We start from the raw sequence: 18384 nt of genomic DNA, 5'->3' as shown, positions 1-18384 counted from the left end.
TTTAAACTCGAAGTTACGTTGGTTATGGAATTGAGGAAGATACAATAGGTTCGTGGTGTGCTTCTCTGTCTAAGCGCTGCCGCACCATCGGGGCAAATACCCTTCGGTAACAACAGCTCTTCAAATGCCAAGCCGCCTTTGTCTCTGTACCGAGCTCTCGGTCTCTCCTCTCGCCATCGCTCCTATTCTCCGTCAAAATGCAATCCTAACAGCTCTTGTTCGCGTGTTCTCAGCAGCCGCGATTCATTAGCATCAACCCGAACTCGAAATTTGCGAAAGCAGAACAGGGTCCACTCGATTATCAGCCCCTCTTCACCAAGCGTGGGCAAGCGCGACGGTGGGCAGAATCCTGGGACCCTGTCGGTCTCCAGACCGCGATCAAGCACCCTGCTCTTGCCGGTGCACCCAGAGAGAGCTTTCACCCCGACCCCGTCTCGTCAATTTCCCTCCACTCATTCTTCGCACCCCCCACCTCGATTATAAAATCGCACAGTCCCGCACTAAGCTTGATTTTCTCGCGTCACCCTCGCGACTCCCATCACCATAGAGCTCTCGGCATATCAAAGCTCGAGACTTGGTTAGTCCTGCCGAGCTAGTGCACGCAGCAAGACGCCGTGCGCCTCAGGTTCCCGACCGTCTCATCGGGTTTCGGGAACTAAACTTTACATCGCTGCGGCTCCGGTGCTTTGACGACTCACTAGCGCGCCCCGGATCGCACGCTAATCAACTTCGCGGATCACTGCACTACCCCAACAAGACAGCGACAGGTTCCAGCCATTCTCATTCGGGCCTGCACGCACTAAATTAGTGCTGGTCGAGGGCGCCTCCACTCAAAGCTTCATCACCCACACCACCCCTACAACCATCTTGGTTGCGCCTCTCTGGCCGACGCCCCAAATAAATCCCAAAGAGTCCTGCCGAACCAGCGGAACCGTGCCGCATCATCATTCCCGCCATAACTACCGCGGTGTATTCGACAAGGATACATCCGACGGCCCTTGCGCTCCTTCACACCTTTCTCAAACATCGTCATTGCCTTGGGCCTTCGCATCCGAGGCATAGTCGCGTGCCGACCCGTGTGTCCCTGGGAGTGAGACCTGAATCGGCATCGCACGCGGATAAACCCCCGGCGCCCTTTCCCCCATCGGCCACCCATCAACTCTCTCTATGGAGCGCGGCGCCCCCGAGTACTCGCAGTCAGGTTTGCCTTCGCCCCATCCTAGTGTCGTCGGCGACACGCAAATTAAGGCGGAACCTGTAGATCCGGCGTCTGCACCACAGTACGCGACCCAGCACGAGGCGCGGTCATCCAGCTACTCCAACTCGGCCACTCCCACCTCGGAATACAGTGTGTACCCGACCACGGCGCGGTCCGGCACCTTTCCAGACATGCAGCGTTCGTACCACCCCGCCAGCAACCCTAACGGGGGCAGCGGCGGTATGCCGCAAACACCAAACAGTCCGTCCATGCCTCTGCAAGATGGGCGCAGCCATCAGAACCCCCAGCCGGAGCAGGCCAAGTCTGACAGCGCTCTGCCTATAGATCCTTCCATCGCAGGTGTCAGCCCGACCTACGCCACTCACGGCCAGTACCCCCCTTACGCGCCTCCACCGCCCCAAGACATGTCTCATGGGTACCAGCACCCGGGAACGCCGGGCCTGTACACCCAGCCTCGCCCCGACTGGGGCGGTTACGGCCAGCAGGCTGCGGGACAAATCACCCCAGGCACCCACATCTTCCACCAGGCTCCTCCCGCCGCACCGGGTCAAGGCCGTCCACATCAGGTAGGTTTTGTCGCGTGCTTTGCCTTTTGGCTTTCCCCCTTCCGTTCTGGTCACAAGGTCGTCCGTGACCCAGCTTCTGTTCCTCCGTGTTCGCGACGAGCGGGCTGATCAAGAATAGCAGGTGTACAGCTTCGTTCCAATTCCTGGGGCACAGCAGCACAAGAGGCCCAGGAGGCGGTACGAGGAGATTGAGCGCATGTATAAGTGCGGTTGGCAAGGCTGCGAAAAGGCGTATGGCACTCTCAACCATCTCAATGCCCATGTGACGATGCAAGCGCATGGCACGAAGCGCACTCCAGAAGGTATGTGACATCCCGTCGCGACAGGATACCGATTCCGTTTGGTCCTGCGAATTGTCGCTGACCTGATGCTTTGATGCTATTCAGAATTCAAGGAGATTCGTCGTGAGTGGAAAGCCAAGAAGAAGGAGGAAGAGGCGCGCAAGGCGGCCGCTGCTGAGGAGGAGCGTCAGCGCCAGGCTGCGGCTGCTGCTGCGGCGGCCCAGAACGGTGGCGGCGATCCGCAAGCCTCGGCAGACCCCGCCCAGCCCCCAACGTCGTATCCAGGCTCGGGAACTGTTCAGCTGCCTCCGATCGGCTATCAGCCGCCTCGGTATCCCGGACCGCCTTCGGCTGGCATGCCGCAGCAAATGTCCGAGTACAGCTACCCGAGCTATTCGCCGACGTCGCCGTACGGCCAGCAAAACCAGCCGATGTACCATCAACGTAAGTTGGAAGGCGGCTTGTCTTCTGTCTGAGATACTGTGTTGTCTGACCTTGATTTGTCTAGACAATGGTGGCCAACCTCCGAATCATTAGGCGTGGTTTGTTCCACACTGTGTCGCGACACCCGTCACATATCGAGCGGATGACTTCTCCCTGATGCTGCGGCGACAAGGTAGCGCGGCATAAGCGACGGTGCCGTTTCGGATGCGACAGCCGCAATCATGAAGCACCACTCTGGCATCAGCATTTGCCTCTGATTGTTACTGTTTTGTTTATTCTTTATTCCTTTCGCACATCTCCTTTCATCAACATTTTCTTTTCCATCGACATTGCATGGAGTCGGCATGGGAAGGCTTGCATCTGGCTCACTGCGGGGGGGGGGGGGGGGGGGGGTTGAGTTGTGTTGCTCGTTGGGTTCTGGGCAGTCGGATATACCCCCAAAAGAGAGAGAGTGTGTGTGCGTATGTGTGTGGAAGAGGGACGAGAAGAAGCGTAATGCAGCGTGCAGCATTGTGAGGGTGGCGGGGATGTCGGGGTACTGAGGTTGCGGCGGGTGGTTCTCTTCGAGCGTGAGGAAGCGCAGCAGTGGCGATCTCTTCTTTCCCGTCGGCCCTTGTCGGCTGGTTGGTTGTATTCCTTGCCCGCTTTCCCCTTCCTCTTCCATGGATCAGGGATGAGATGGGGCGGGCGGGCATTGGGATTACTATGAGTTTGAGGAATGTTCTGTAATGGATGCTGTGCCTTGCTTTGGTAAGGCAGAGCTAGCGAGTATACTGATCTTGACCAACGCTCCCTGCCTGCATTGAAAAGGGGCCTGCGGGTACGGTAATTATGACCACTTTTACGAAGAATTTGTTGTCTGAAACTCACCGAGGGACATATCCCCTAGGATGACATGCGTTTAGTGCTCTATGCGGAAACTACCGTCGAGATTGAAAGCCGGCCCGCGGATGTGAAATGTATTCTCTTGTCGTACAGGATTCTAATGTCGAGGAATTGTGAGATGGAGGCTTATGTCTTTATGTGCTATGCAGCCGATGCTTACCTGTCTGACCAATGGGAGGTACCTGCCGAAGTCTTGTCTGTGGTACGCTAACTGTACTCCGTAGTGTTGTGCTATAGCTAAGAATTTTCACCCTCTTAAATGGATCAAGAAACATGCGGCTAATTTGGCTCAGCAAGGCGGCGTTGGTTAGCTGTCCCATGCCCATGGCATCGGGACCATGGCACCATGGCTATGTGCGGCTCGGCAAGAACCCGGCAGCTTGGGTCGACTAGGCGGGGGCTAAGGATCTTAGCTCCCGTCTGTAAAGAGGTACTCCGTACAGAAAGGTTTACGCTATGTATATACTTTATATTCGGTGGACAGGCAGACACGTGGGGACAAGGGAACGGGGGTGTGTTTCGCCTGGTGCAACGATATATAGGCCGGGTTCATCCGTCTGTTGGCTATGCGAGAACGGTCTGTGATGCTTTGCTCTTTCTGTGGGTCGGGTAGAAAAAGAGAAAAGGCTTAAACTTCCTTCCCTAATCGACCCCCTGACCATCACGCCCTTGTTTGCTTGAGCTTCGTGTAACCACACTTTTAGGGCCAAACGTCGGATGAGGCGAGCCAAACCCACGTCACACGGTACTTGCTTCCTTGTCCCTGCTGTGCCAAGGGAACGGGGCAGAGCAGACGGGGGTTCAAACAACGGGTGCAGGTTTTGGTGACACAAGATGACGACAGAATTCGAGGGCGTCAGGACTTGCTAACGCGTGTAACGTGGGACCTGGTGGTTCTGACCGGCCCGCTCCTGGCTGCCGAGACTCGGATCGAGAAAGGCGGAGGTTCCGATGTCATACCGCGCTGGAGTGGTGTCGATCGTTGAGTGGGTTGACTGGCATGGACTAGAGTAGTCCACAACATGAATCGATACAAGGCGTTGAAGCAACCGGCCGTTGACTAAAAGGGACAACCATGAAGATGCTGCGATGCAGTATCATTATTAACATGATCATTCGCAATGGATAGGCGTGAGTACTTTACCGCGACTTTCTCTTTAGCCCCGTCAAGCCGCTGCCCTGATCCGTGGTGCATATGCAGCTCATGCGCGGTGTTTCGAAATAATGAAAGCAAAGACGCTAACATTGAATTGTGCAGGATGGGATGCGAGCTGTGGTACAGTACCCTTTGCCAAGACGCACAGTAGAGGTGGGGCAGTACACATTCAATACCTAAGATGGCAGGCAGGTTCAGAGAGTATGATACCTTCGGTCTTTGTATCAGCCCAATAGCACGGTAACACAAAACGAAGCTAGGGGCTCTGTCCTGAGACTCTGTCACTCCGGCAGCCGATGGAAGATTCCACGACTCTTCGATCCAGATGCGGGTATCATGCAGAGGGCTGGGAGGCAACAGAAGGTGTGCACATAGAACCTCGCACAGTGCTTCCCGTGTCTGGAGGGAGCCTGAGAAGTTTCTGAAAGAATCTGGGCGGTACCGCCAAACAAGAAACGTCCCCCATCCAGCATAACTTGAATTTGTATATTTCGGTTTTCCACTTGGAATTGTATCATATATCGCAGCTAAGGTAAGGTGTGGCTAACAACCGCGGCTTCGGCAACAGGAGGCGTGCAGCGGAACGTCCGTTCTACGGATAGTAACTACAGCATCAAAACCGACATTCAAGAGTGACACGTGCCTGAACCCGGAAGAAAACGACCCAGACGTCGAAAAGTAACCGACAACGGACAGCAACACGCCGGAATACCAACGGGCAGCTACCCCACGACCCTACTTGATTGCAAGTCGACTCTGATTTGCGGGTCAGAAGATCTTAAGCCTGAAAATCTGAAGCCGATGTGCATGTTGGCTGCAGCATCATACGAAGACGGCGCTTGAGCCAGATATTCATGACTAGCAAGCCAGCAATGAGACCCATATCAATGCATACATCAAATCCAAAGTCCTCAGGCCACCAGAGGGCGCTCGGTAATGCCTCTCTTCCGGGCTGCCTCGAGAATGGAGACGTGTTCAGGACCCTGGGACTACCCGACAACTTCATCATTGGACTTGACGCCATGGCAATGACAACGAGCAAGAGCCTTTCAGGCTTCTGTGATATTCCACCTGGCGTCCATCTTCTCTGGGTCCAGCAACCGGACGGTGTCTCCCGCTGCGGATATTGGTTCGTGACAGGGAGCCAAGGAATGGTTCGAATCAAGGAATGGGACGTCTACAATGAGGTGCTGCAAGAACCGAGCCAGTCCGAGGTATTCCAAAAGCATAGTGCGGAATCTGCACCTCTGGCTTTACATCCGTACACTCTGCACGCTCATCGAGGCAAGCCCTTGACGCCATTGAACAACACACTTCCCAGCTGGGCTCGGTCTCCAACAGCACTCTGGAACGCCCTGACTAGCGCCATATCCAACCATTCTCTCAGCAGAATCACCGGGAAACGAGACGTCAGCGAATACCTCGTCGACTCGATGGATTCTGCCAGAGACACGCACCGCGGCGAGTCAACCTTTCTCTTCACCCAAGACTTCCGCGATCTCCAAGTCCTCGATCTCAGTGGCTCCCTGAAATCCCGCGTCGTCGACACCTCAGCTCGGATCCAAGCCTTACTCGCCAACACCACCGATAACAGCAACCAATCATCATCATTCTCCGAGCAAGACATACTCGCCGAGCTGCAGTTCACCTTACTAACCGGCACGCACCTCGGCAGCCCCGCCTGCCTCGATCAGTGGTGGAACCTAACCCTCAAGATGATCCTCCGCGCTTACAACCTCGCCGTCTCCCACCCCCGTCTCACCCGGGACCTCCTCCAGATCCTCCACGCCCAGCTCTTCTACAACGAGAACTACGTCGGCTCATCCTCATCATCAGCTTCTTCTTCGAAAGCCGCCCAAGCAGACGCAGCCGATCACCACCACCTCGGCGGTGGCGGTGGTGACCACGCCGCAGCGGACGGCCCGAGCAGGGACAGGCCTATTTTCCAGTACAAGCCACGGAACAGGGAGAAGCTCCGCGAGGCGCTGGTCGAGTACGGGCGGCGGCTGACCCAAGTGCTACAGGGGCTGGGGGGAAGCGCGGCCAGGAGGCCGGAGCAGGAGGCGGTTGGCCAGGCGTTTGAGGAGCTGGAGACGTGGTTGTGGCGGCGCGGTTGGGACCTGAGGGGCGGTAGCCATTCTCGTCGGCCGGGACGGGGAAAGGATGATGACGACGACGTACAGGTGCCTGACAGCGATGAGGATGAGGACGAGCAGCCTGTGGTGGTCGAGCTCGATGAGAAAGGTCGTGAGAAAGGGTTGATTTCTTTTAGGGACTAGGGGGTATCTGGGACGTTGGGAGTACGCAGCGCTCGACGTTCAAGTCCTTTGATTCCGAGGCAGATAAACCATCACACCGCCGGCCAACTCAGGCATGCTGTCCCCGTCGCTTGCTTTCAGATGAAGAAACACCACTTGCGCTCTGAGCGAGTCTAAACAAACATTGTAGCTTCTTGAAAACGGCAGGCGAGTTAAGACAGGTCCTCACAACACCTGCACGGACGATGACATGGTCACACGGGAATATCAAATATTTCAGCTTTCTATCAAAGTTGGTATTCGCTTTTTTTTTCCGAAATTAGGTACATAAACATCTGCCCCGTCATCACTGGGAGAACTCATCTGACTCTCTCATCTATCATCGGGCGGGGGCTGAAAGGACGAGAAAACCCTACCCCATAAATCCACGACTGAAACCCATGATTTTGATAAGAAACCCAAAAATAAAAAGAAGGAATGAAAACTAGTAGACATGTCATATAGACCTCGAATCATCCTCGTCTCCACCCAACCATCGGCCGGGAGAAGGCCGTGGTCTCGGGGTGACAACCAGCCGATGAATACTCGACCCGGGAGTCGATGGTGCGAGAGGGGGAAGATCCTGTGTGTAAGCTCTTCAAGTCGCGAGCGCCCAATGAGACCCTCCTCAACTCTCGCATCGAAGATCAGGACCCGCAACGGATGCAAGGAAGGAGCCACAACCCATCCCAGCCTGAGTAAGTAGGGACATAAAACCGACAACAACCGGTGGTACTTTAGCCACGTAAACCGATCTCTAAAACCGAACCTCTACGCAAAACGCCATGATGTCCGTCCGCGGATGTGGGATGTCACCAGCTCGCGAAAACAATCCCGAGATGATCTTGGTGACGGCCTGCCGCTTGTTGCGACAAGCAGGTATTTCGTCGCGCCTAAGCCGGAGCGCTTGTCTACCACCGAGGTCTGCCAATGGGCATGGCGTTGGCACCACCGACATTAGCGCCTTGCGAACGTCCTACAGAAGCTGGTCAGCACATACTCTCATAGTCGAAAGAACGGACAGCTACACACTTACCGCCACGGAACCCACCACCGCCGCGGCCACGGTAGCCGCCGTAACGACTGCTCCCACCTCCACCAGAATACCGAGCCATCTCGGCCAGACGGGGGTCAATGTGCTGCTTAGCCTCCTGGAGAACATTCACCAGGTCCCGAGCCTGCTTGGCATCTATGTGTATGTCAGCTTAGCCGTTCAAAACCAACAAACTGGGGCGTGAGGCAGTGGAGGAAACCTACTGTCAGTGGTGAAGAAGGTGATGGCCGTGCCTTTGGCGCCGGCACGTCCAGTTCTACCAATACGGTGGATGTAATCCTCCGAGTTGTTGGGGTAGTCATAGTTGAGCACGTGAGTAATGTTGCGCACATCTTTTGAAACAGGGAAATGGTTAGCAACGGCAAGCAGCTTGACGAGTGCAAGCAACGTTCCAGCATGAACGCATGGCGGATGACACGGGATAGCTAAGTATGTTTCGTGATCCATGATGGCTGTACTTCTCCTTGGCAGGCGGGCTGTCCGTTGCGGTCAAATGCCGGTGGGAGATGTTAAGCTCCAGGTCCTCGGGCCTTTCGGGAATCTTGGGAGACAAGCTTGATCAGGGTCAAGAGATGCCTCCTCCACGCTTGTACCACGGCAGACCAAATGGGTACAAGACAAGAAGAATTACGGCGTAGCATTGAGAGCAGTGTCTCCGCTACGTCACGAATCCAAGACTCGGCTCAGAAGGACCATGTAGACACAAGGTCAGGCAAGTTCGCGCAATCAAGAAAGCCCCTAGACGCAAGAGTAAAGCACAGCACACTTCGATGCTGGAAGGTTGCCCAAGAGGGGGGGGGGTAGGGGGTGTGGGGTTGGGGTCGGGAACACATACCAATACCGCGCGACGCGACGTCAGTGGCAACCATGATGGGGCTCTTGCCGGTCTTAAACTGATCCAAGACCCAGTCGCGCTCGTTCTGCTGCTTGTCGCCGTGAATCGAGAGAGCAGGCCAGCCGTCCTGGCGAAGGAAGCGTGTGATGTCGTCGGCGACACGCTTGGTGCCCGTGAAAATCAGGACTTTATTTTCGTTATCCTTGCCCTCCATGATCTTCTCGAGGTGCTTAATCATCTTGTCGCGCTTCTCGCTCTCATTGACGACCTCAACGATCTGGGTGATGCGATGGTTGGCAGACAAATCCATGGAACCGATGTTGACTTGAATGAAATCGGTCTGGAAGTCCGAGGCCAAGGCGCGGACCTCCTTGGGCCAAGTAGCAGACCACATGCAAGTCTGACGGTCGGGACGGATCTGACTGATAATCTTGCGAATCTGGGGCTCAAAACCCATGTCGAGCATGCGGTCGGCCTCATCGAGAACCAGATAGGTAACACGGCGAAGATTGGTCTTGCCGGACTCGAGCATATCGATCAAGCGGCCGGGCGTGGCAATAACTACCTCAACGCCGCGCTGAAGGTCGCGGATTTGAGGGCCCTTGGGGACACCACCATAGACGCAAGTGTTGCGGATCCTTGACGACTTGCCAAACTTTGTGATTTCCTGCTGAATCTGCACAGCCAGCTCGCGAGTGGGAGCGAGAACCAGGACAATCGGACCGTCGCCGGGAGCGAGAAGAGGCTGAGCGTTTATGTGGACGATGGCGGGGAGACAGTATGTCAGAGTCTTGCCGGAACCCGTCTCGGCAATACCGACGACGTCGCGTCCAGAGAGCGCCATGGGCCAACCTTGGGCTTGGATGGCGGTCGGCGCGGAGAAGCCCTGGGCCTTGACTTCGTCCATGACATAGCGGGGGAAACCAGCCTCGTCGAAGGTCTCAACGGGCTTGGGGACATCGCGGCCATGGACCGTGATGGCATGATCGCGGCGGAACTTGTCGACCTCGGCTTGGGAGCGGGCGGTGACGTTGGGATGCTCCTGGTAAAACGACTTCTCAAACTTGGGAAGTGTGGACAAGTCCCAGTTCTGCTTCTGCAAGCCGGCACCGAGGTTGGACATCCGATCGCCACTACCGCCGCCATATCCACCACCACCGTAGCTGCCGCCACCGCTTCCATAGCTTCCACCACCATAGCCGCCGCCGTAGCCACCGCCACCGCCGGAGTAACCGTTAGATCCACTGTCGCAAGATGAGACTTAGCATTTGACAATCAAAGCAGGTGATAGTGGCTGGCAGCGGAAAAAAACAAAGAACAAACGAGACAAGTCAGACATACCCAGAGCCCGAATAGCCGTTGGAATAACCTCCACCGCCTCCACCGTTGCGATCATAACCGCCGGAGTATCCGCCGCCGCCACCGCGGGAGCTGTAACCGCCGCCGTAGGAAGACATGGTTGCTGTTAAAGTGACGCGGTGTCGAGTTTGCTGAAAATGCCGGTGACGCGAAAACAGCTGTTTCGCGATGGAAAGTCGAGTAGTCGGGCACGAAACACGCGCTGCTTGTTTGGCTGATGGAAAGCCGATGAATGCGCGCTAGAGGAGGTGGTTGATGTGATGGATTCCGAGGGAAGAAGTGCCGATGTGATCACAGAGAAGCGAGGCAGGAATGCGTCGCAGTGTGATCAGAAAAATATTACTGCGCTCGGAATAAATGAGCGGATTGCACCTGCGATGGGCAAAGTCTTGACAGACAGACAAAGGTGAGGAGATGGAGGATGCAAGTTTCCGTCAAGCGAAAACCTTTTTGTAAGAGAGGAATGATGGAAGAGGAAGTCAGTCGCCTCCTGGGACTTTTGCTGAGCGTAGATTTGCAGCGGCCGCCCGAAAATTTTGTTTTTCAGCAGGCACCCTTTCAGTGGCCAGGGTCCGATAAGGATAAAAAGTCTTGGCAGTGGGGTAGTCACATCAAGCTTGGGCCAGTTCCACTGTCTCAGTTACGAAGTCAACCAGCACCTGCCAAGCATCCTTCCACAGACAATCGTTGCGTTGCCCATGCAACTATGTCAAACTTGAAGATACACAAGTGCCAGTGTCCACCATTCTCTCTATGTCGTGCCAATGCCGACGTAAAGTTGCTTTGGCTTCAAGGCAAGTCTCAACTCCTCATTTTGAACTGTACATTTCCCAGAACGCGATCTCCATCTGCATCTGCCGTCAGCATCCAACCGCATGCATGTCTTTGCTGAAAGGCGACACTTTGGTTGGACTTACCTTTGTAGCGTGGATAAACACTTTGACCAATTCCTCTATTCGCGGGGGGCTCTGGAGCACTGCATGTCTTTCTAGCAGTTCTTTTGTCCGGAATCAGCCGCCTCGCTCCGCTGCGTTGGACTTGCACAATCCCACTCACCGGAGCCCGTCTTGACAGCCGTGGTATAGTCGTCGGCCACATAGTTTTCAATCCACGTCCAATACAGGTTCTCCTCCCTCTTGGATCGGGGGTCGGCGTGCAGCATCTTGGCGATGGCGCCGTACCCGAGGAGGCAGGGCGCCATGGCGACTTGCAGGCCCAGCCAGTCTTGAGACTGGCCGATGTCGAGGACGTACCTTGTGTATGCGGTGCAGGCTGTGGAGCGTCAGTTGGCTGTGCTGCTGGCCATGGGAAAGCTCAGGTGAGAAGGCGTCTGTTCACCTTCTTTCTCTTCGGTCTTCTCCATCTCGTCCCTGGAGATGCCAAACCCTCCGCAGTAGCCGATGTGTAGCTCCATCTCTCGGAAAATGTGGGTAACAATGGCGGCAGACTGTCAAGTGCCGCGAGTCAGATCAGTTGCCCATACCAGCAGTGGTTGGTACACATACCGCAGCGATGTCCTTCATGGAGCTGGCTTTGTACGAGGCGAGTGCGTTTGCTCGAGCGAAATGGACCTGTAACAACATCAGAAAAACGCCTCAGCGTGTAAAGGGCACACTACATACCAGGTAGAGATAGTCCTGGATCAGGTACCCCTTGAAGGACTCGATGGGCAGTGTTCCGTCGCCCATGGCCAACACAAACGGGTGGTTGACGAACCTCTCCCACACAGGGGCGACATCGGGTCGCTCCAAGAGGTAGTCGATGAAATGGCCTCTGGGCAGGATCAGCTACAACTGCAAACGTGCAAAGGATAAGAAGAAGAGGATCCTTCATACGGCGAGAACGGAAGGGTATAGACCGAGTGAAAGTGGTTCAACGGCCCGTTGCCTCCCCCTAGCCCTGGCGCAGCCTTGATGCCAGCCTGGACATATCTGCACCCAGCCCTCACCGCCGAAGGCATGTCCATTCCCTTTGCGAGGTTCGATGCAATCGCCGCTGCCAGCCGACAAACAGCTCAGCATTTCAGAGAGAAAGGGAAAGGAAACGGCAGAACTCACAAGCCAAAGAGCACCCGGTCCCATGCGTGTGCCTCGAATCGCAGTACCCCGACTCCAGCCTGACCACTACCTCCTCTCCCTGTCCCCCATCCTCGCCCCCGCCAACGAGCACGTCAACGACCAGCTCCCTCTCCGCCGCCGTCTCGGCAGCAGTCCCGTCTCTCCGGAACGGGCAATGCCCGCCCTTGACCAGAACCCACTTCGGCCCCAGCCTGCGTATCGCACGCGCGACCGTCTCGAGGTCGCCCACCTTGCGCACAGCGTCCACCCCAAACCCGGGATCGGCCTTGCTGAGCAGGAGCAGCGCTTCGGGCACGTTGGGCGTGACAATGGTGGCCAGAGGCAGCAGGCGAGCGAGCAGGACGTCGAGGGCCTCGGGCGGGAGGAGGCGGGCACCTGTTGTTGCTATCATCACCTTCATTAATGAAGACGTCGAGTTAGTCTGGTTTTTCCCGGAAGGGGAAGTAGAGTGGTAGAAGAGGGAAGGGCGGCTGACTGACCGGATCGATGACGACCGTTTTGGGGTTGTGGTGTGTGAGAGCGTTGGCGATGGTTTCGATTGTTTCGGCTGAGGCGAGCATGCCTTTGGGTAGGTGGATGAAATCAGTTATCTATCCGTAAGGTACATATGTATACCGGACGGGATGTGCCAGAATGTTAGGAAAGGGGGAGGGGGCTCACCCGTCTTGACAACGTCAACCCCCACATCCTCAATGACGGCGTCGATCTGTTTCCTGAGGAACTCAGGCGGCACGAGGTGGATACCGTAAACGCCTTTGGTATTTTGCGCAGTGAGGGCCGTCGTGGCCGTCATGGCATAGCAGCCATGGGCAGCAATAACTTTTTGGTCCGCCTCGAGGCCGCTGTGAGGACATCATGTAAGTCTCAGCAAAGTCAGACATTCATCACGTATAATGAAACCGAGCAATGGCAAGTGTAAAACCTCAAAGTGGACAACGTACGCTCCGCCCGAGCTATCAGAGCCGGCAATCACCAGGACTCTTCCTGGGGCCATTTGGAAGGATTGCCGTGTTCTGCTGCTAGTGTCACTCACGATACTAATGAGATCGAGTTGTGAATGAAATGCCTCTTGAGGTGGAGTCATCAGCAGTTAATGAGAAGGAACCGGACGTTGTCGGAGCGGGGACACAGTGGGGTTGGAAAACCAAGTAACCTTTGCGAACGGGACGGTCACTTTCAATCGCTTTAATAAAGCCTCCAATTGAGCATCCCACCTCCTGGCCTCGACGGGGAGCTTCAGTAGTATACAGATCCACGCGAAATCCCCGGCGAAATGAGCTGTTTGAAACGCCTCAACAACCAAACCCGGCCACCAGCCCCTATATGCAAGCCCCCATAACCATGACCGCCCTGCTGCCCATGGACACTTCCCCCAAGCTGCCTCCCATTTTTGTAGAAATACAACCAACACCGGCTCGTGCCTCAAGCTGCAACTCCGTGCTACACACCACCTGTCATGAATACCCAAAGAACGAGAGGAAACCATATCATGACGGTCGTTGCACCGCTACCGACCAAAACCTCGTATCACCCCGCGCCTCTTGACATCCGCCGGGTCGCTCACACTCCTCTGCCGCTCCGTCCGCTGCTCATCGCTGGAGCTCTCCCCATCCTGGTCCCCATCGTCTTCGTCCTCCTCGTCCTCCTCTTCCTCGTCCTCATCATCATTGTCGTGGGCGTGATTGTGGTGGTGGTGGTCGTCGCCGCCATCCTCATCCTCATCCTCCTCACTCTCACTTTTCTCCTCCCTCACACCACGCACAGCCAACCCCTGCCGTCCCTCCTCCTCCTCCTCCCCACTTTCCTCCTCCTCACTCCCATCTTCACTCGCCGAACTCTCGTCTTCCCCATACACCACCGCCCTCAAAACATTCTTATCAAACAACCCCACAATCATGTTCCGATCCGCCAGCCTATAATGATGACACTCCAACAGCGACATGACCTTTCGGAAAAGCCTCGGCTGCGCGAATCCGGCCGCCTTCTTCTGCGTCTTAATCTGCATCAGCTCGTTGCGCGCCCGCCGGTACAATACCATGTTGGACATGTCGACGACCAGTTCCAGAATGCGGTGGTTGGTAGGGTCCGGGTCCAATTGAACTCGTTCGACGCGTGATGGGCCGCTGTAGCCGTCTGATGATGTGCCGCCGCCGGCGTTTTCTTCTTCAGCTTCCTGCAGGGCTTTGATGAGCGACTCGGAGCGCGGGCGCGAGGGCATAGTCGGTAGCTTGGCCGTCTCCGTCTTTTGGCTGTCGGGCAGTTCGATGGCGGTCACGGGGGTGTGTTGCCAAGGCTGGAGGGAGAATAGCTGTCCGAGGTCCGAGGGGATGCACAGACCCAGGGAGTGGCCTAGGATGTTTGTGTTCGCGTCCCAGCCGTTTTCCGAGAGGATCTCGAGGCCGTGGATGGAACGCGAGATGAGGCCGAGCACAAAAAACGCGGTCCCCCGCAGGCTCATGACCTCGTGGCTCTGGGCAATCTTGACGATCTGCTCCACCACGTCACACGACTCCAGAAACGGCGCGCCGAGCTCCATGGATCCGACGTTGCCTACCGCCCAGAGACACCCTTTGACCTTGACCATCATTTCCGGATCGTCTGACTGCATGCCGTACTCGCGGATGGTGGCGGCGAATTCGTCAAAGTGGCCCTTGTCGCTGAGTAGCTTGCACCCTTCTTCGGTGCGGGTGAGCTCCCGGTAGAAGTGCGGCGGCACGTGGCTGTCGGCCTCCATCTCCTGCTCGTCGTCAAAGACGCTGCTCCGGTTCGTGTGGTCGTCTTGTTGCTCCATGAACGAGCGTGCTAGACTGGCCTCGATGACACTGACGTAGGAGTCGTTCCGACCCAGAAACCAGTCGTCCATCTCGTTGCTGATGTAGTCCAGCCCGTCAAGATAGTGATAGCCAATCGACGTCGAAAGGAAGCGCAGGAGCAGAGGAGCGCCTATCTCGCCCAGGTGATCCAGCGCCGGCCGGCATTCGACAATGTACTCGAGATGGTTCTTTGTGTTGCACGCCTTCTCGAGTATCTTGACGGCGGTTGCACACACTTCAACATCAGGATCGTACAGCTGCGTCACAAGCAGTTGGATGGCCCACTTTGAGTCGCTGGCCTCCTGGCCCTGAGCACCCATCCGTGGGTGCGTGGCAAACTTCCTCACGGCGTTTGTCGCATAGATTCTGATGTCCTTCGTCCCAGCCGTCAAGGCCTTCGATAAAAGCACTCTAGGGTGACCCTGGAGGGAGTAGTCGAAATTGGCGAGCATGAGCTTGATGAGATCCGGCCGCTGTTTCAGATCGAGAATGCGGTACATCATGTTGAAGATGCGCCATCTGTCTAGCATTTGCATTCCCTTTGCATCCCCGCTTAGGATGCCGAGCATCGGAAAGTACCCGCCGCAAAGGGTGTCGGCGAGACGGTCCTTGGAGAACATAGGGTCCTGAGCCGTCAGCCCGCTCGTCGGGTCGCACTGAGCCAGGCACTCGGCAATCTGGCGCAGCAGCTTGTTGTCGGACAAATACTTAACGCCCTCGGGGCTTTGAAGTAGCGCGTGCATCAGGGCACACCCCGTCCGCACGTACTTCTGCGTGTTTCTTGAACTCTTTATTTCCGAGAACTTGTACTTGAATGGGCGGTAGAAGCTCATGATCCGTTTAATGAACTTGGACGCCTTGATGGCCTCTTCCAGCCTTTTTCCGCTAGTCAGCGGTCCTTCGATGAGCCTGAGGATCACATCCCAATTCCACTTGTTGTAGTTGGAACTGCTGAGTACGTTTGACTCGAGGATGAGCTGGCGAAACGTCCCTTCGTCAAAGCTGACGGCCGTGTTGGCTTTTGGGTGCTCGTCGAGGGCACCTTGATCCATATTCTGGTGGGCCGAAGGGAGGTAGCCTGACGGCGACGATCTGTACAACGTCTTGCTGACGCTGCTGATCTGGTAGACCACGCCGGTGGCAGAGAAGTGGTTTTCGTCTCTGAGCCTGGCCGCAGAAATGAATAAATCTGGGAGCAGCTGCAGCTCGCCGCTCCAAGAGGGCGGAAGCAAATGACTCGACAGCTTTAGTACCTCTCCTATCAACAAAGTGGACTTTCGCTTCATCGTTGGGCTCTCGTTGTCCTGGGTGAGCTTGAGGAGTGCCGGCAAAACACCCGACTTGATAAAAACGGCAAGCAGGAGCGCGGTGTAGTGCTCAACGAAGTTTTGTTCCCCCCCATCTTCTTCCAATTCTGGCTGAGAGCCCTTGCCAGTCGTTGACTTGAGGTTTGCAACTCGCCCGTACGTGGTGAGTCGCCGGCCGGCCAGGAACGAGGTTGCCCAGGCTGGGGGCTTAATCCGAAGAAGGGAGAAGATGAGATCCATGATTGAGTCCCGGATGGGCCCGGTTTGCACGACCATGCTGGTTATCATGGACTTGATGGCACGGAAATTGTACATGGCCAAGCTCATAAGCCCGGACCATGTCCTCAAGGCCGAAGCCACAGCTTTGATGCTTTGCTTCAGAAACCGCTCGTTGGACGACAGCTCGTCGGTAAAGGCGGTAAAGAGAATCTCCAACTCGTTTCCAGGACGCAGGTATTTGCGCCGATCCGGCGTGTCCAGAAGGTAGAGGAAGGCAGCCGTTAGGCTTTCTGACGCCTTGTATGAGCCATCTGCCAGCGCTTCGTGTAGAGCAGCCATGCCCCCGGAAGCGATCAACAGCTGGGGGTCGCGGACCAGAATCTCAGCCAAAGTCTCAATGCAGATGGGTCGCAGTCTCTCCTCGGGTTCCTCTGCCGCCGCAGCTATCGAGCGGACGACGGCTCTTGATATCTCGCGGACACCATCTTTGACATCAAGAAAGGCGCGCACGAATTTAAGGGCCTGCTCACGTTCGACGTCTGATTTGCGGTCCTTGATCAGGGACCTGCCATGACTTAGCTTTTCCAGGTTTCAGGGCCAACTATCGAAAATGAAAGTAAAACCTACCAGGTGACGAGATAATCAGTGTTGAGGGAACGGATATTTCGGAGAGAGTTGATATCCGAAATGGCGTATCGTATCATCCTGTACCCTGCGGCAACAACCTCGCGGCTCTCACTCAAGAGCATGGCTTGCATCCGGAGACCAAACACGGACCACACCAAGTCATACTTGAGCGTGGGGTGGCGCTTGAAGAGGTCGACCAGACTGTTTGCCCTCGAAACGTAGTAGTCCGGGGCCATGCCAGCCAATTCCAGGGCCTGCAGAAGTTCGGTGAGGGCAAAGGTTGGTGACTCGGCAGGCTCGTCCATATCGGACCCTGCTCCGCTGCGGGAAGCGCTGGGAGGAGAGCGCAAGCCATTGGCGCCGGGGAACAGGCCGTCTGCCCTTGTCCTCGTCGGTGTCGTTGGCGCTGCCCTCACGCGCTGGGCGTCTGTGATCTTCTGGCGCAGCTCCTTGATGCGCAGGTTGGAAGAGTTCAGCTCGGCCTCGACCCTCTGCCGCTGCTCCTTGGTTTGCTTTGCCTTCTTAGAGTTTAGCGCTTCCAACATATTTTCGCTGCCCTCCTTGATCTTCATCTCACGGCTGAGAGCGTCGCGCAGGTGTGCGAGCATCTTCTCATGGGTCGGGCTATCGTCCTCGTCCAGCTTTTCAAGGGCCGGAAACATGTCGAGTCGTGAGCCGGCACGGGAGAGGTTCATCTGACTGCGGAGATCGGAGCTGAAGCTGCCTGGCAGGGGCGACGGGTTGAGCGACGGGTTGAGCGACGGCCCGCGCGAGGCAAAGCTCACGGCCGAGGCGGAGAGATTGCGGCCCCCATTGGGAGCAGGGGGCTGCAGACCATCGCGCTCGAAGCTTGGTCGCGAAGGCGCAAGGGTTCCGGATTGCTGTTGTTGTAGCTGCTGCTGTTGCTGCTGGGGCGGGACATAGGACCTCTGGGTGGGCGTCGCCGAAGAGCTCAGCATGGTGGATGGCCCGGCCATTTGCCGTCCACGCTTGACGCTCTCGACGCTCTTGTCAACTGTGCCAGTCTTTGCATTCGATTCGATCCGCCGGTTGGCCCTTCGTTCGACACATGAATCGCTGTGGCCTTGAAACAACAATATCAGATCTTGAGAACCGCCATTGCACACGATACGTGGTCAGGTCGAGTCGCGTGCGCGTTCAATCTCTCCCTGGATGCGGAGAGTTGCCTGGTAATTACAGGTGTGGCCATGTGCTGGTGGGGTTTGGTGTTGAGCAACTGGGTT

At 56.2% G+C, this 18384-nt stretch overlaps 5 protein-coding genes across 5 annotated transcripts; 2 read left to right on the top strand and 3 right to left on the bottom strand.

Moving 5' to 3' along the window:
- Positions 1-1167: 1167 nt before the first annotated feature.
- N657DRAFT_681124 (uncharacterized protein) lies at positions 1168-2603 on the top strand (the record flags this gene model as incomplete). Its single annotated transcript, XM_062796353.1, has 4 exons — positions 1168-1785; positions 1907-2087; positions 2172-2510; positions 2575-2603. The coding sequence occupies 4 exons, from the start codon at positions 1168-1170 to the stop codon at positions 2601-2603; spliced, it is 1167 nt and encodes a 388-aa protein (XP_062647797.1).
- A 2835-nt stretch (positions 2604-5438) lies between these two features.
- Positions 5439-6830, top strand: N657DRAFT_664103 (uncharacterized protein; the record flags this gene model as incomplete). The annotated part of the gene is made up of 1 exon (XM_062795219.1): positions 5439-6830. One exon carries the CDS (start codon positions 5439-5441, stop codon positions 6828-6830), a length of 1392 nt encoding a protein of 463 aa, XP_062647796.1.
- A 1583-nt stretch (positions 6831-8413) lies between these two features.
- On the bottom strand, positions 8414-10627 carry N657DRAFT_439025 (DEAD-domain-containing protein). Its single transcript, XM_062787372.1, has 2 exons — positions 10079-10627; positions 8414-9981 (listed from the first exon to the last, which is right to left on the bottom strand). The coding sequence occupies exons 1-2, from the start codon at positions 10192-10194 to the stop codon at positions 8586-8588; spliced, it is 1512 nt and encodes a 503-aa protein (XP_062647795.1). The 5' UTR covers positions 10195-10627; the 3' UTR covers positions 8414-8585.
- Positions 10628-10905: 278 nt separating this feature from the next.
- On the bottom strand, positions 10906-13168 carry N657DRAFT_656319 (uncharacterized protein; the record flags this gene model as incomplete). Its single annotated transcript, XM_062794689.1, has 11 exons — positions 10906-10944; positions 11014-11093; positions 11153-11368; positions 11435-11543; positions 11602-11667; positions 11719-11869; positions 11932-12091; positions 12154-12568; positions 12654-12736; positions 12835-13016; positions 13116-13168. 11 exons carry the CDS (start codon positions 13166-13168, stop codon positions 10906-10908), a joined length of 1554 nt encoding a protein of 517 aa, XP_062647794.1.
- Positions 13169-13316: 148 nt separating this feature from the next.
- Positions 13317-18360, bottom strand: N657DRAFT_672018 (ARM repeat-containing protein). The gene is made up of 2 exons (XM_062795614.1): positions 17141-18360; positions 13317-17078 (listed from the first exon to the last, which is right to left on the bottom strand). The coding sequence occupies exons 1-2, from the start codon at positions 18115-18117 to the stop codon at positions 13682-13684; spliced, it is 4374 nt and encodes a 1457-aa protein (XP_062647793.1). The 5' UTR covers positions 18118-18360; the 3' UTR covers positions 13317-13681.
- Between the last annotated feature and the right edge of the window lie 24 nt (positions 18361-18384).

Source organism: Parathielavia appendiculata, assembly GCF_033297405.1.
Source record: "Parathielavia appendiculata strain CBS 731.68 unplaced genomic scaffold N657scaffold_6, whole genome shotgun sequence".
Classification (NCBI taxonomy): domain Eukaryota; kingdom Fungi; phylum Ascomycota; class Sordariomycetes; order Sordariales; family Chaetomiaceae; genus Parathielavia; species Parathielavia appendiculata.
This window is presented reverse-complemented; position numbering and strand designations above follow the sequence as displayed.

What these genes read in the sequence shown, in the direction of transcription:
- N657DRAFT_439025 (XM_062787372.1), bottom strand. Translation starts at nt 10,194, where the DNA reads ATGTCTTCCTACGGCGGCGGTTACAGCTCCCGCGGTGGCGGCGGCGGA. An exon ending in AACGGCTATTCGGGCTCTGG is followed by an intron (nt 9,982 to 10,078) that starts GTATGTCTGACT and finishes ATCTTGCGACAG; the next exon opens with TGGATCTAACGGTTACTCCG.
- N657DRAFT_672018 (XM_062795614.1), bottom strand. Translation starts at nt 18,117, where the DNA reads ATGGCCGGGCCATCCACCATGCTGAGCTCTTCGGCGACGCCCACCCAG. An exon ending in ACTGATTATCTCGTCACCTG is followed by an intron (nt 17,079 to 17,140) that starts GTAGGTTTTACT and finishes AAGTCATGGCAG; the next exon opens with GTCCCTGATCAAGGACCGCA.